This window comes from Pomacea canaliculata, linkage group LG3, assembly GCF_003073045.1.
Source record: "Pomacea canaliculata isolate SZHN2017 linkage group LG3, ASM307304v1, whole genome shotgun sequence".
Taxonomy (NCBI): Eukaryota; Metazoa; Mollusca; class Gastropoda; order Architaenioglossa; family Ampullariidae; genus Pomacea; species Pomacea canaliculata.
In genome coordinates this window covers 21217216-21230943 of record NC_037592.1, presented here as the reverse complement: position 1 = coordinate 21230943, position 13728 = coordinate 21217216, and the positions used below count along the sequence as shown (strand labels likewise).

Below are 13728 nucleotides of genomic sequence, written 5' to 3'. Positions count from 1 at the left end.
AAAAGGTATACAAAAACTTTTTTATTAAAATTACCGAAAAAAACAATGTTCCACTTTTCAACTGCAAATACATCTTTAAGATGCAGTGTATTATTTGTGGAGGTTTTAAGAATATTTTAGAGAACCTGGTTAAAAGAATTTGAACATGGTTAAATAATAAATATGAGCTACAGAGCCTGGCTAAAGTATCCTAACTCTAGAACCTGGTTAGATAGTGTGAAATACAGAACATGGTTAAACAGTAAGTTCTAAATAGTAAAAAGTACAAAACCTGGTTAAATAAAATGCATTGCAACTTTCCAGTTCAAAACCAAGACACAAAGAAATACGCAAATTTTGTATGAAAAGCGTTAGCATAAAGTAGAAGCTAATTTAAATCCTGATCCCTAATACATCCGGTTTTCAATTGAGGGAATTTCCATAGAACTTTTTTAATTAGTCATTTGTTATTCCAAGGACGGACATCCTGGTTTTCCTAACTACCCACCAGGATACGGAACACAGAGAAATTAATTACCTGCATGCTTATCCTTGTTCTTCATGTGTGCACAGTAAAGAACCCGGTTGTTTGTATCCGAACTTGACCTCCTAACCTCGTGAACCACCTGTATATAATCCGTGTCTTCCCTCTGCTTCTCATCACGATCATCCGTCTCTCGGAAAGACGCCAGGAGAATTTGCTGATTTCGTCCTTCTGCTTCAAGGTATGTGGAACGAAGCCTAGCGAATGCGAAATTTTTCTGAAGTCCGAAACTGATAATTGAATAGAAGTTGATGTTTCTTCCCTTTGCCTTTTATTTTTTTGCGTGATGTTTTTAATTTTATTTTATTCACGGTGTACTATGTTTCTAAATTCTTGTCGTTCTCATTGTAAAGAATTTCTTTAATTTGTTTGTCATCTTCTTAACTGTTGTATGACAGAATATCAGGCTTTCCGTCTCTTTAGCCGACACATGCATCTCTGAGTGAAGTGCAGAACTCCTAGAGATTGTAACAATGTCCCTTTACTATTCACTTTCAGATGAAGGCTGCGGTTCTCCTGCTCGTTGTTGCTCTTGTTCTCGCACCCCAGTACGGAGAGGCTGGCTTTTTTAAAAAAATCGGCCAGGCTCTCAAGAAGGGGGTGGTTGCTGTGAGAGACGGGTTGAAGGCAGCTGCTGGTGCTGTCCGTGACGTCATCAAGAATGCCAACATCCAGGTGACCTACTCGCGGCAAATTAGGGACGCCAGCGGACAGGTAGGCAGGCTACTACAGTCCCCACCCCTACTCCCCATACATGTGATTAATGTAAGTCGCTGGATATGAAGCTTTGACAGATACCTGCCTGCTTGCAACATGTCCGGCTCCTCTCTCTCTCCCTCCCATCTCTCTCTCCTCTCTGTGGTAACAAGCAGGTCATTCGTGAGAAGCTCGCTACACTCTTTCATGTTCTCCACACAGGTTTGTTTTTTGTTTTTTGTTGTTTTTTCATTTGTCAGCCTCGAGGATCTGCTTGGAAGTTGTGAAGCGGGGTGTCTTTGCCCTGAGAAATTTGGGGAAACTCAAGGACAACTTGTTTCTGAAGTTATAAAGCCATGTCCAGACTCCCCATATGTTGCTTAATCCCTGAAGTCGTAACTATAAAGCGGTGGCAACGATTCTCTAGGGTAGAAACATTAGAAGTACCCCACGGGGTCTAGATATTGCTTTATATCTTTGGGGAAAAAACACATTTCCTTAAGTTTCCCGTTTTTTGTTCCGGGAAAACGACATAATCTCACTTTATAACAGCGGTCCCTGGAGGACGGTGTTAGAATGTTGTAATGGCAACATGCCAGACTAGAAGATGTTGCGTTGCTGTTACTGTTGCCAGAAGTGGTTGTCATCCACCACGGAGGTGCTCAAAGGTCTGCAGTTTTAGGAAATTCGGAACAGCTGGTTTCGAATACAGTAATCTTTTTTCTGTTTCTTTTACCCATAAAGACAATCGTTACTTGAAAGCAGAGTTGTCTGTGTTGGTGTATCAGATCCTATTCAGTCTGGCCACTGCTACTGTAGTTGTTGCAATTCTGCCACCCTGGCTGATGGTGTCTCCTGGGTATTTAACGGTGTTGGCTTCTGCAAGCTTTTGCTGGTTCATGTAGATCCGAGCTTTGTTGTCACCTTTGTGCTGTCACTCTCTGCTCTTGTCAGTACTGGTCCAATATTGTGTACTGAACTTCGCTGTTGGTGTCGATGTCGCCTGCAAAAGCTTGTCACCAATGATGAGGGAAGGTCGTGGAGGATTCTCACGTGATATTAAAATAGGACAAGATAGTGTGAGAGGATTGGTGGACACAGTTCAAATCGTTGATTCAATTTTCAGCTTTTCCTACTTTCTCTACTTTTGTCTTCTATTTCTTGTTGTACCTTTACTACTACTACTCTTCTTCTGCCTCATTTAGACAGCTGACAAAAATTACTAAGTATGCATCCGTATCAGAATGAGTGGTTTCTTTTCAGAACACCACACACGGGCTTCACAATGGCACGTCAGTTCTTTCAGACATTATGAAGAAGAGCGGCATCACGCCCACAGATGTGATCGACTTGACCACCATCCGAGAGCTTTTCATTGCTGCCGACGGTGAGTTCAGTTTTCTATGTGATGAGTGTACTTTGTCTTTGGCGAGGTCTTTCGTAGTACAAGAGTTTTACCATAAATAGGTTTAGTGGAAAGCTGTGTAAGTGTACTGTTGCACATCGCAGATGCCTAGCAAGTTAAACACACTGTCAGTGATTCAACACGATCATTTTAGTTAACCACAGTCATTTCCTTTAATATATATAAAAATATGGAACCGGCATCCCCTCACAAAAATGGAGCTGTGCAGAAATCACATTATTTTCATTTATTTAACTTTATTGGATTACTTTTATATTAATTCTTTGATTATTTTTAATATTCAATTATTTTATTTTATTCCAGAGAACAATGACGGAGTCTTGAAGGGAGAAGATATTGTCGTCTTTCTCACTCTCGTTGGTAAGTAATGTCTAGCATTGCTTGTGGTGTAGAAAGTTCATTACAGTGCAGACAATGAACGGTTAGATATTTTAGACAATGGACATTTTGTACATAATATAAAGGTTTGTAAATGATCCTGTCAGACGATTGTACACATTATACTCAGTCCAGCGTTTGCTGAGCCCAGTCACAGCAATCCATTATCTAGGAAGACGTGACATCGCAGATCATGTCCGAGTCCTCGACAAGAGTGACTTAGTCAAAGTGCTGTCATCTTGTTCAAGAAAATGACATGACATTCTTTGTGCAGAGGGCATAGTCAGCTCCGAGAACGAAGTCGATCCAAAGGGACCAAAGTGATGTAACCCTGTCATCGCCACATCAGTTCCTCCTGCACTACATTCCGAATTCCACTCTCAGTCTTCACTCTGGTGCTTGCGAGCTTGTTAGACATATACTAGAGCTATGTGTATAGCTATTTAGTCAAATTATAGATACTTAGGGATGTAATAACATTTCAAAATAAAGCGGTGCTTTGCAAGTTCCGTTTTTGTTCTGGCTTGTTGCAAATCGTGCATCTGATATTTGTTGTAAAGCTAGTTGTTTGCTAATATCCGTGTAAACCATGATTAGTTTTTGTACTTCATACAAATTGTCTTCACCCTCGTCATAGACTCTCGTCTTTCTCACTCCTCCCAAGTACACGTGACTAGTCTGTCTGGCTGACTTCAATATCGTATAACAGCTGTATTCCTCAATGAAAAAGCCACTTTTCTCTCTTTCTCCTTCTCTTTCAATCTCTCTCTCTCACTCCGTTGAAACAGACCATACAAAGAAAGTGCGGGCAAAAAGACCTCGGGTTGTAAACTGTATTTATTTCCTCGGCATTATCACACGCTTGGAAGCCAGGGCACCGTCTGCAATCAAACATCATGTTCCTTGTTCAAAGAACAGATCTTCCGTTAACACACACACACACCACAGATATACGCATGCGCAAGATTCCTGACACGCACGTCACATCACTGGCATGCACATATGCTCTCACTCTCTCTCTGGCTCAGACATATATATGCACACCAGACACCCAAACTCTCGCGCACACACACAGAGGTACAAGTGCATACCACACACACACATTCAGCTATGTTACAAGGGTACGGACATGCCGACAAAAAAGGAGTAGAAAGAGGATGACGGGGAGACGCTGCAGACAGACTGCAAAAGGAAAAGAACTGCAGAACGAGCAGACCAGAAGACTGACAAAACCCACCAATCAGGCCGAAGAAAGCTATCACCTCCTGTCCGTTTAAAGAGCCGTTCCTGTCTCCTGTTGGCACAAATGTCAACATTAAATAAAACTGACTAAAGAATTTTCTTAACAGTACAACTATGGGAGAACCTTTGACCAAGGGGCAAAGTGTGTGTTTGTTTTTTTGTATATACATAATGTATAGGTCATATACAGGTCATAGGGCAGTAGTTTGCTTTCAACCTTCGTGTTTCTGATGCAACCGCAATGCGGCTTAATTACCAATAACATTGAGTGGCAGTAATGGCAATATCCTGAGTGGAGAGCCGACAGGAACTGTTGAGGGAAGCGAGGGCTCGGATCTTACCATCAGCAGCCCGGAAGATGCTGCGCGCGGTACCAAGATCAAGGCTGTAGGTCAGCGCGATGTCCGCCACGTTCACGTCCTGCTGCTGGTCCAGCGTCAGGGCCGACCTCTTGCTGCGAGACTGCTGTCCTCTTCCACTACACAAAAACAAAACGATGGAAATGCTCTTTCTCCGTCTCTCTCTCTCTTTCTTGCACTGAAATGTCTTCTGCTTCTTGTGGTGGTTTTTCATTGAATCCTTCATTCGCCATCGAACATCTTTTTCTAACTCTTGATCGTGCGTGAGTAGGAGTCACTAGAAAAAGGTGGGCTGCATGTCTTTAAACATCTGAGTTTGTACACCTCAATACCTGTACCCCCAATCCCATCGTATGAATAATAATAATGATTATTATGCGAGAAGGGATGAGTAGCCTGTGCAGAAAACTAAGGAGAGGGTGACATGGTCCCGTTTCCTTGTTCATCAGACGTCTGTACTTTCTGGAGTTTATGGATGAGGTATGAGAGGATCCTGTGAGCAGGTAGTTACAGTAATCAAGCTGAGAGAGACAAACACACAAACAAGAGTGTTGATAGCGCGAGTAGAGAGAATGTGGTGGATGGCTCTGATCTCTTAACAGATAGACTGACAGACAGGTGTACCTTGTCTATCATAACAGACAGACTGACAGACAGGATTGAGTAGCTTGTCTATCATAACAGACAGACTGACAGACAGCTGTACCTTGTCTATCATAATAGACAGGCTGGCCTTGTCTATCGAGAGTCATGTCAGCAGTGACAATGAATCCCAGATATCTAACGGATGACATAAAGGTGATCTTGTGGTCGCCCACCTTGATGAGATTGAATGGACTGACGAGTAAAGATTGAATGTCTTCTTCTCGAGCATTTCTTCTTCCTTGTTATTATCGTTGAGTTTTTGGTTTTAAAACCTCCATGGTTGATGTCGCTAATACGGGCTTGTAGACTGAAACTCAGCCGGAGGAGTGGAGTGTGTCGTCAGCACGTCACATGAGAACATGGTGAGACTGGATGCATGATGCACAATGTGACATTCATGAGGACTTTTATGTTTGGAAAGGAGATATAACTTGTGTAACCAATCTCGGGATGGGGCTGTCAGTGACATCTGTCAACATTAACTGGCACAACGAGAACTTTCATCTTTCTTTTTACAGCTGTATTTGGGGTCAAGAGGTAATGACATTCACTGATTTTATTTCCTCATTTGTGTTTCCTTGTTCTTTTTCATTCTGCTTCTGTTAGGGATAGGAGAGAAAATACGTCACTTAATAACAACCATGTCTTATGTGAAAGAATAATTTTGAAAACTTTTTTCCTATTTTAAAATAGCATTTATTTATTTCCTTCCACACTATTTAGTCCAGTTTAATGTTTTCTTGACTACCTTCGGGATTAAGACACTCGCGTCCTTAAACTTCAGCATACACTCTATGAAGTTTACTGTCAAACATACAACATGACCTGATCGTTGTTGTCGATCAAAAGTCAACCACTCATTGCACCATTTAAGCAACGGATCAAGCCCACAACAAAACCGAAATTCAAGCAACACCAGGACTTATTTCTTGGGTCAGAAATGTCCGTAATTCAGACACTTAGCTTCGTTGGCAAGTGCTTCTCAAACAGGAGCAGTAGTGATATGCAGGACCTACGGTGATGCTTAATGTTTTCAATGTTTTTGATTTTTCATAAAGCTTTTTTTTCTGCAGGCTGCGTCGCTGTTGTGACTTCGTCGTGTGAAATGTATACTTCACACACAGACTGTGATAAACACCAAACAGAGCCTGTGATGTGTACTTAGCTAAGAATGGGTGTTCTACATTCTGGACAACACAATCGTGATGACCTGCATGCATATGTCTGCATACAAACGCTACAATGACACATACATGCATTTTCCCTAACATATCTTTCCGTACACAAAATATTGTAAATATTTGCACTGATTGTGCATGCTACAATTTTAACATATTTGCCTTTGATGAATACTGTTTAGGAAAGGGGGAGGGGGCGCTAAACATGGTACTTATATTAAAGTCTTAGTTTAGTACTTTATTTAGTTCTTAAAGACCTACCCGAGAAGACCTACATATTACGCTCAAAAGACTCCTTTCATATCACTTACCAATGCCTAGAAAATAAAATAGCAAGGAGAGAAAGGAATCTCGAGAAATTAAATAAAAACGAATTCCTCGCCTGTTCAAATCTCCATTTAGCCCCTGAAGCCATGTGTCACGTCAGTACCCAATTCTTTTCACCGGCTTGTTTGTTTGTTTGTTTGTTTGTTGGTTTGTTTGTCTTTGATAAGTCACCTATTGCCATACTGTTTACATACCCTGGGTGAAGCCACGCTTTTTCTTCTTGAAAATGGGAGCCAGGTGACTGGCTTAACACTATTTCCCTTTTGTATCATGTTGATGCCGGATGTACCAACACCCAGTTCCAGAGTATTGCGGGTGTCGAGGATAACCTTCTTGGCGTGTGACTCCTTGTCCCTGAGAGCTCAGCTCCTTGTCCTATGATGTTGAGAGCAAGAAGCAAAAGTCCCATAAAAAAGGAGACTTTCATCTGAAAAAAAATTAACAGCTTTTAAAACCACAGCAAATCTGTATGCACATTCGTTGTCAAGTGTAACATTTGACAACCACTAGAGTATTTACAGTCAAGTAAAATATTTATCGACAAGTGTAACATTGACTATCAAGTGTGGGAGGTGGATTGCCGAATAGTTCGAGCACTGGTCTGATACCCCAGAGGAGTGAGGTGTTGACTGGGTACCTGAAGCCGTAGAGGATTGAGAAGAAAGACAACGAGGGTGGGGGCGTGGGTACCACTCTTACCTGAGAAAAGTTCAGTCACTAATACCACACTCCCCAACGACTGAAATGTCACAGGGCTAGACTTACCTTTACCGTTAAGGACAATGTTTGTAACACTTGTATGTCTATCACAATAATCTCTCGTGGTTGTTGTTGTTGTAGTTATTGTACACCAATATGTCTATCACAAGAATCAGTCTCTTAGTCTACTAAATGCTACGATTGGTGCGTTTTTTAAACTAAAATGAGTAACATTCTTCACAATGGTTGTTTTTAATTCAGATGCTTAAAACCTGGAGAAGGAAATCTGAAAATGACGACAGTAGCAAGTTACCTTGGTAAATGGTGCGCAGCGCCCCCTCGTGGTGTGGTAGGTGTCGTCTGTGTCCGTGACACGAGGGCTTGTGTCGATGTGACGTAATGGCTGCTTGGCAGGACAAAGCCATCCTTGAGCAGACAGGAGGAAATTGTCAGGACAGAGAGAACGTGATGCATGTGCGCTCATTATCATAACCTGTAAGGTCCCGCCCCTTCCAGGCAGAGAACAAAGTATAGAATACTGATGAAGAAATAACCGTCAGAATGTGACACGTGGCTGGTCACAATATCGTGTGACACGCGGCTGCTCAAGATTTGCGGCCTGTTTGACTACCTGACAATGTCTTGTTACTCTTGTTATACGAGTACATCTTCGCTGTGAGTGGGGGGAGAGGGTAATACTTGTGCACTTACGTACGTCTGTAACATGCTGCTTGTCAGCACACTTGTCTTAGTCTGAAATAAATTTGAATTTCAAGTTGTATAACAGTAAGAAAAAAAAACAGCGGATTTGTCACAGGCAAGACTGTAGCTTGTCATCGAGTCCGCCAGGACCTCAGACTCAGTGTTATCTATTTTGTCATTTACGTGGTGGGTGGGTTGGGGCGGATGTGTTGTGTAGGTGCAGGTATGAGTAATGTGTGTGAGTGTTTCGTTTTGTTTTGTTTTGTTGAGTTTTTTTTGTTGTTGTTGTTGTTTTTTTTTGGGGGGTTTTTGTTGTGTTTTTTTTTTTTTTGGTAGTTGACGGCAAAGCCGATCAGTAGACCTCGGTGAGTTCTTCTTGTCCTTCGCTTGGTTACCAAAGAGATGATCGAGCTCTTGAGGTAAGGCTAGAGGTAATCTGTAGAGCGTCCACAGACCGATACAGCTTGGTGTGGAAGGACATCGGCAATGGTCAGACGTCCGATTTCAGTTCAGCCTCCATGTCACTTGTCTGAAGTGTGTAAACAGGGTTATGTCAACGGAAGTCCTTTTAGTATTGCGAAAACAGTGAAACACATTTTCTGGGTCTCGTCTCTGCGATGTTATTGAGACTCTGTTGCCATAGAAATAGAATATATAGAAACTCTGTTATATAGAAAAACTCTGTTGTCATCCAAGTCGGAAGTGCCTTGAAGGGTGATGTTGCCTCTGAGAGGATCAAGGTCTTGCCGTCTACACTACTGTCAGAGCCTTCCACTCGGACACAGTGAGGCCCTGTAGGAGTCGTGTGAGGGCGTCAGCCAACGACTACTACTACTGCGTTGATTGTGTTTGGTCTTCTCACTTTGTTTAGGTTCATTTGCTCTCTGAGCGACATTACATGTAGGTTTTTGCTTTTAAATACGCTTAAATGTTTCTAGTCATTTAATCTATCCCATACACATGGCTTATGTACCACTCATATGACTCGGATAAAATATAAGTAATACAGCGAAGTCGTACAAGAGGGGACTAAAACATGTTAGTGTTAATGTTAGAGCAGAGATAGACCAGCAATTTCTCTAATCACCAAACATTCAAACCAATAGGGACTTTTTCTTCCGAAAACCCTTTCTTCCAGAACTTGAAATAGCCAAGAGTCAGGCTAGTCATCCACTAGGCTTTTGGATCGGCCTAGCAGGCCTTTAACTTCTCCGATGTTGTCTGGCTGGCTGGCCGGCCCACATACTGATTCCACCCACCCACCCAAACGTCTGAAAGCCTTCGAAGGCGTGACGTCAGCGACTTTGATTGATGCTTCGCACTAAACGAAATTTTGGTTTCAATCATCCCTTTGAAAAAAAAGTTATGAAGCCTTGATACGAGGTTAAAGCTGAACATTACCGAAAATATTTGTTTAATTTGTGCGGGCGAAACCATCTCTTTTTCTGACATTATTTTACACCACCTACTGTATGAGCAACTATGCCTATACAAAAGTGCAAATCTGTCCCAGTGGTGAAGTAGAGTACAAAAGTAAACGGATAAACATGTAATTGTCACCTGCAGCTTGCAAAATTTGACAAAAATCAACGATGCTTACCATCTAAGTATTGTGAAGTAGTTCTTTGTCGTCTGCTGCCTGAGCATATCGTGTTTGGAGTTTTTAAACCTTTACACCCTGAGATTCAAAAGCACTGTCAAGATGCAAATCGCTAGCTTTAAAATTAAATAATAAACCGCTGTTTCAGACGCTAAAATTTACAGGATTTATTTATATTATCTCTACTTACCAGAATCTGTTTATAATTCAACTAATCGGGAGGGTCTTTCACTTAATATCTTCTTTTCCAAAATGTGTCATCCAAAGCCTTTTATTTTACAGGCTGGTGAACTGCAAATCATAGAGACCCCTTATAAATTTAAACAAAAATATTTTATTTTCAAGAATTCCTCTCTCCTACCACAGTTTTGCTCCACATTTTCAACAAGTTCACATTCTTGCCAGCATACTGTACGTAAGAATAATGTGAAACATTCTTCGATGTTGAGAATACTTTGCACTGTACTTTGGCATCTTTCTTGGTATTGTGTTGCTGTTATTTTCTCGGCTTAAAATTCTAACACCCCACATCCCTTTGGGGAAAAACTATTTTACAAAGTTATACATTACTGAGGTGATGCGTGGTAGCAATGAGGCAGGTGAGAGATTAGCATTTCCACATACACAAAGGCTGACAGAAAATGCACGCATTATATCCCAAGAACTACATTTCCATCATTCATTATAAGACACCTATGCCTCTTGGACCTAGCATTTGATTGCATATTATCTGCTATAAGAGAGGACAAAGCTTAAAAAATCACTTTTTTGCTAAAAGCTTCCACACAGTGCAGAAATATGGAATGTTCCAATCTTTATTATTAATTTTCAGACCTCTTTCACAATAATGTTTCGTCATACAGTCATTCATTTAGCTCTACTAAGTTCTGTCAAAAAATATTTATAAGATTATGATCTGAATGAATGATTGAAATGTAGTTGTAGTAATGAAGCTTTGAAGACCCTGTAGGTAAATATGGTCACAGGATGATAAACACCCTAGACTTCCAGACTTTACACAATTTCTAAGGACAATGTAGAGCAGCAGCATTCAAAAATTTTTGAATGGCATTATGAATTTTAAAAAAAAATTTAAATGACTGCAATCTATTATTTTCTCATACACCCCACCCTTTTTTATTTCTTTACTTGCCTCTTCAATGGCATCATTACAGAAAATGAATATTTGTCGATAGCACTGAACTGTGACTCCCTCCAATATTAACTTTATTCAAACTATATTGGCTAACTATATACAGTGACCTACCCTTCACTCACCTACATATAAACACCCATGCATATGTGCACATGCATTTACTAAATATGTGCAAGGGTATGTTGACATCTTTCTGAAATAAGCAAGAAAATTGCAAAGCTGCCACATGTAATGTTACTGTAATAAAGAGTAATAATAATTATAATAATAACTTTAAATATTAGAATAACTATTATCAATTCTTATCTGTCTTTTAACAACAACACACAAGATAACTGAATGTAAAGGAACAAGACAATTAGCAAGAATACTGCAATCAGGCTATTGTTTGTCTGTAATGCACAAACACTAGAGTGACAAGACACATTTCACCAAGTAAGCATAAACGTAGAAAATATCAACTGTCTGTAATATGTTAATTGGATTTCTTATCTGGGTGGTCAAGAGCATGTAATAAATATTAACAAATAAAATGACAATCATGAGCATGACAAGCACGCCCTAAACATCTTCCAGACTTCATCTCCATGCAACACATTCATTCCAACGAACAAGAATGAAATTATGAAATTATGAAAAATGAAATTATACAGTCAATGAAAGTCCTAGATAAAAGCACCTGCACACATAAATGCTCTTTCATGTGAATATGCAGGTGCCCCTATTCTCCCCCTGAGCAGCCACAAGAATGTGAAGAAATGCCAGAACTAAATCTTGGCAATTTGTAAAAATTAAAATACTCTTTGGTGCTCACCACTGCTAAACTGAGCAAATCTGATGCTTTACAGTGAATCACAATGTTTGATTTTGTTATTGCCACTGGATATTACATAGTCACAGCCAGCTCAGATTTGTTTTGTGCCATTATTGCCACTGTTCTCAGATTTCTCCCAGGGCTTCACTTCCACTGAAAATGAAAATTAGAAAAAAACTTTGAAAATACATGAAAGCAAGTTAGTCTTACTGTTTGAATCATAAAATGTGTTGCAAAACCTCTCAGTATCCCAAATATTGTGAATGGCAAGAGGCATGGCCTCTTCTCCCAAATAACAAATTCATTTCCTGGTCAGTAAAGACTAATCTTCTTGACATTGTAGCATTTTTTTGCAAAATATTTCCAATGCCACATCAACACCCTTATCAAGAATAGTTTCTATGATGAAAACCAAGGATGAAAATGCTATCAATCCAAAAAAAAGAAACACTGAATGCCTGTGTTGCTTAGCCAATAATTTACTCTCCACTTAAACTGATTCTAAGTAGGTACAGTACTCACCTAAAACAACAATGATAATAACTACAATGATGCCCAAAACAACTAAAGCAATGATGCAGTTCAGACGGAAATTCTGCCAGCACATAGTACGACGCACCTGTGTGGCACGACGACTGAAGTTCGAAGAACTTGCTTGAAGCCCTTCTGCAAGAAATGCAGACAGACATACAAACAGTTAAAGAGTAACTCTTAAAATCTCCTAATCAATAAAACTTTATTTAGGTATTACTCCTGTGAAAAAGAACTCTCTGATATTGCACAAGGATCTGGGAATGCTTCTAAGAACTAGAAGAATGTGCACTTTTTTGTCCTCATACCCATTTTCACATTGTTTAACAAATGTTAAGTATTTTTTAATCCATTAAAATACACCAGTTCAATGCCATGACTTTACCAAAAAAAAAACTGACTTACAGCATCTCTGATATCAAATTAACTCTTGAAAGCTGTATACATAACTTACCAGACCGAGACTGAAGCACATCAATCCTCTCCCCTCGCTCAACCACCTTCTCAACATTGTTCTTCAGCAGATGGGTTACTTCACTTACTTGTTCCTCCAGATGGCCAAGGTTATCAGTTCTGCTGGCCCTGGCATGCAAGCAGAGGTCTCCAAGGAATAATAACAGTAGGACAAGGAAGACAAAAGACATTTTATTCTCTGATTACTGGCATGATAAGCATTTTTGTCAGGATTGCCATGTTACCAAATTTAACTACACCAGCTTGAACACTGCAAATAAGATATCATCCATTGGTATAAAAAATACTATTACTATAGTAGTATTGCAATTCAGCTTTGCTGTTTAGTATCACTCGGACAGTACTACATGGTCAAGTCGTCTGAATCGATCACAGTAGTCGTCTCACAAGAAGGCATGCTGATACATCAATTGATGACGATCAAAATATTCAAAAATATATGTGTAATCGTCCGGCACCCCTTTTTTCGTTAAAATGATTATGCTCCATTGAATTTATCCTTAAGTAAATATCTTTTTATATCATTATTAGTTTAATTTATAGACTGGTTCAAAATGATAAACATAAAATAAGTAATATACTAAAAGGTTTATTTAGTATACTAGGTATATATAGTAGCAAACTTAATTAAAGTAACTACTGTACTAAATTTATACCAAACAATCGATCAAATCATTGTTTAAAATCTCACACCATGACTAAAATTGTTTAATATCGACGTCATACTTACATAATTTAAAATGTTACTGGTGTTGCGATCGCCTTACATAGAAACTGCAAGCAAAATCAGTTCAAAATAGGCGTGACCATGTTGATTACGCGAAGTGAAGTCAGCTGACACCAACTTGACGGCACCTGTCAGATGCCGTAAAATCTAAAATCTCTTCACAAACATGTAACTTCTAATATACTAATAAGAAAACAAAGAAACTAGGTATGACGTAAAACTTTATCGATTATTTCGTACAGATGAAGTCG

General features: G+C 39.7%; 2 protein-coding genes and 1 long non-coding RNA gene across 3 annotated transcripts; 1 reads left to right on the top strand and 2 right to left on the bottom strand.

The window, feature by feature from the left end:
• Positions 1–547: 547 nt before the first annotated feature.
• Positions 548–3532, top strand: LOC112560761. Its single transcript, XM_025232811.1, has 5 exons — positions 548–704; positions 1022–1237; positions 2483–2606; positions 2949–3005; positions 3298–3532. The coding sequence occupies exons 2-5, from the start codon at positions 1022–1024 to the stop codon at positions 3345–3347; spliced, it is 447 nt and encodes a 148-aa protein (XP_025088596.1). The 5' UTR covers positions 548–704; the 3' UTR covers positions 3348–3532.
• A 310-nt stretch (positions 3533–3842) lies between these two features.
• LOC112560762 lies at positions 3843–7938 on the bottom strand. The gene is made up of 5 exons (XR_003098582.1): positions 7787–7938; positions 6969–7201; positions 4607–4743; positions 4261–4317; positions 3843–3904 (listed from the first exon to the last, which is right to left on the bottom strand). It is a non-coding gene; the product is annotated as an uncharacterized LOC112560762 (long non-coding RNA).
• A 2151-nt stretch (positions 7939–10089) lies between these two features.
• Positions 10090–13636, bottom strand: LOC112559476 (vesicle-associated membrane protein 4-like). Its single transcript, XM_025230769.1, has 4 exons — positions 13481–13636; positions 12731–12858; positions 12268–12411; positions 10090–11898 (listed from the first exon to the last, which is right to left on the bottom strand). Coding segments are annotated over exons 1-4 (336 nt in total). The 5' UTR covers positions 13483–13636; the 3' UTR covers positions 10090–11836.
• Between the last annotated feature and the right edge of the window lie 92 nt (positions 13637–13728).

Bases quoted from the DNA above. Each gene is read 5' to 3' on its own strand.
- LOC112560761 (XM_025232811.1), top strand. From the start codon at position 1,022: ATGAAGGCTGCGGTTCTCCTGCTCGTTGTTGCTCTTGTTCTCGCACCC. The intron at 1,238-2,482 runs GTAGGCAGGCTA...GTTTCTTTTCAG, and splicing joins TTAGGGACGCCAGCGGACAG to AACACCACACACGGGCTTCA. The intron at 2,607-2,948 runs GTGAGTTCAGTT...ATTTTATTCCAG, and splicing joins GCTTTTCATTGCTGCCGACG to AGAACAATGACGGAGTCTTG.
- LOC112559476 (XM_025230769.1), bottom strand. The intron at 12,412-12,730 runs GTAAGTTATGTA...CATTTCTTGCAG, and splicing joins TGTGCTTCAGTCTCGGTCTG to AAGGGCTTCAAGCAAGTTCT. The intron at 11,899-12,267 runs GTGAGTACTGTA...TTTCATTTTCAG, and splicing joins TATTATCATTGTTGTTTTAG to TGGAAGTGAAGCCCTGGGAG.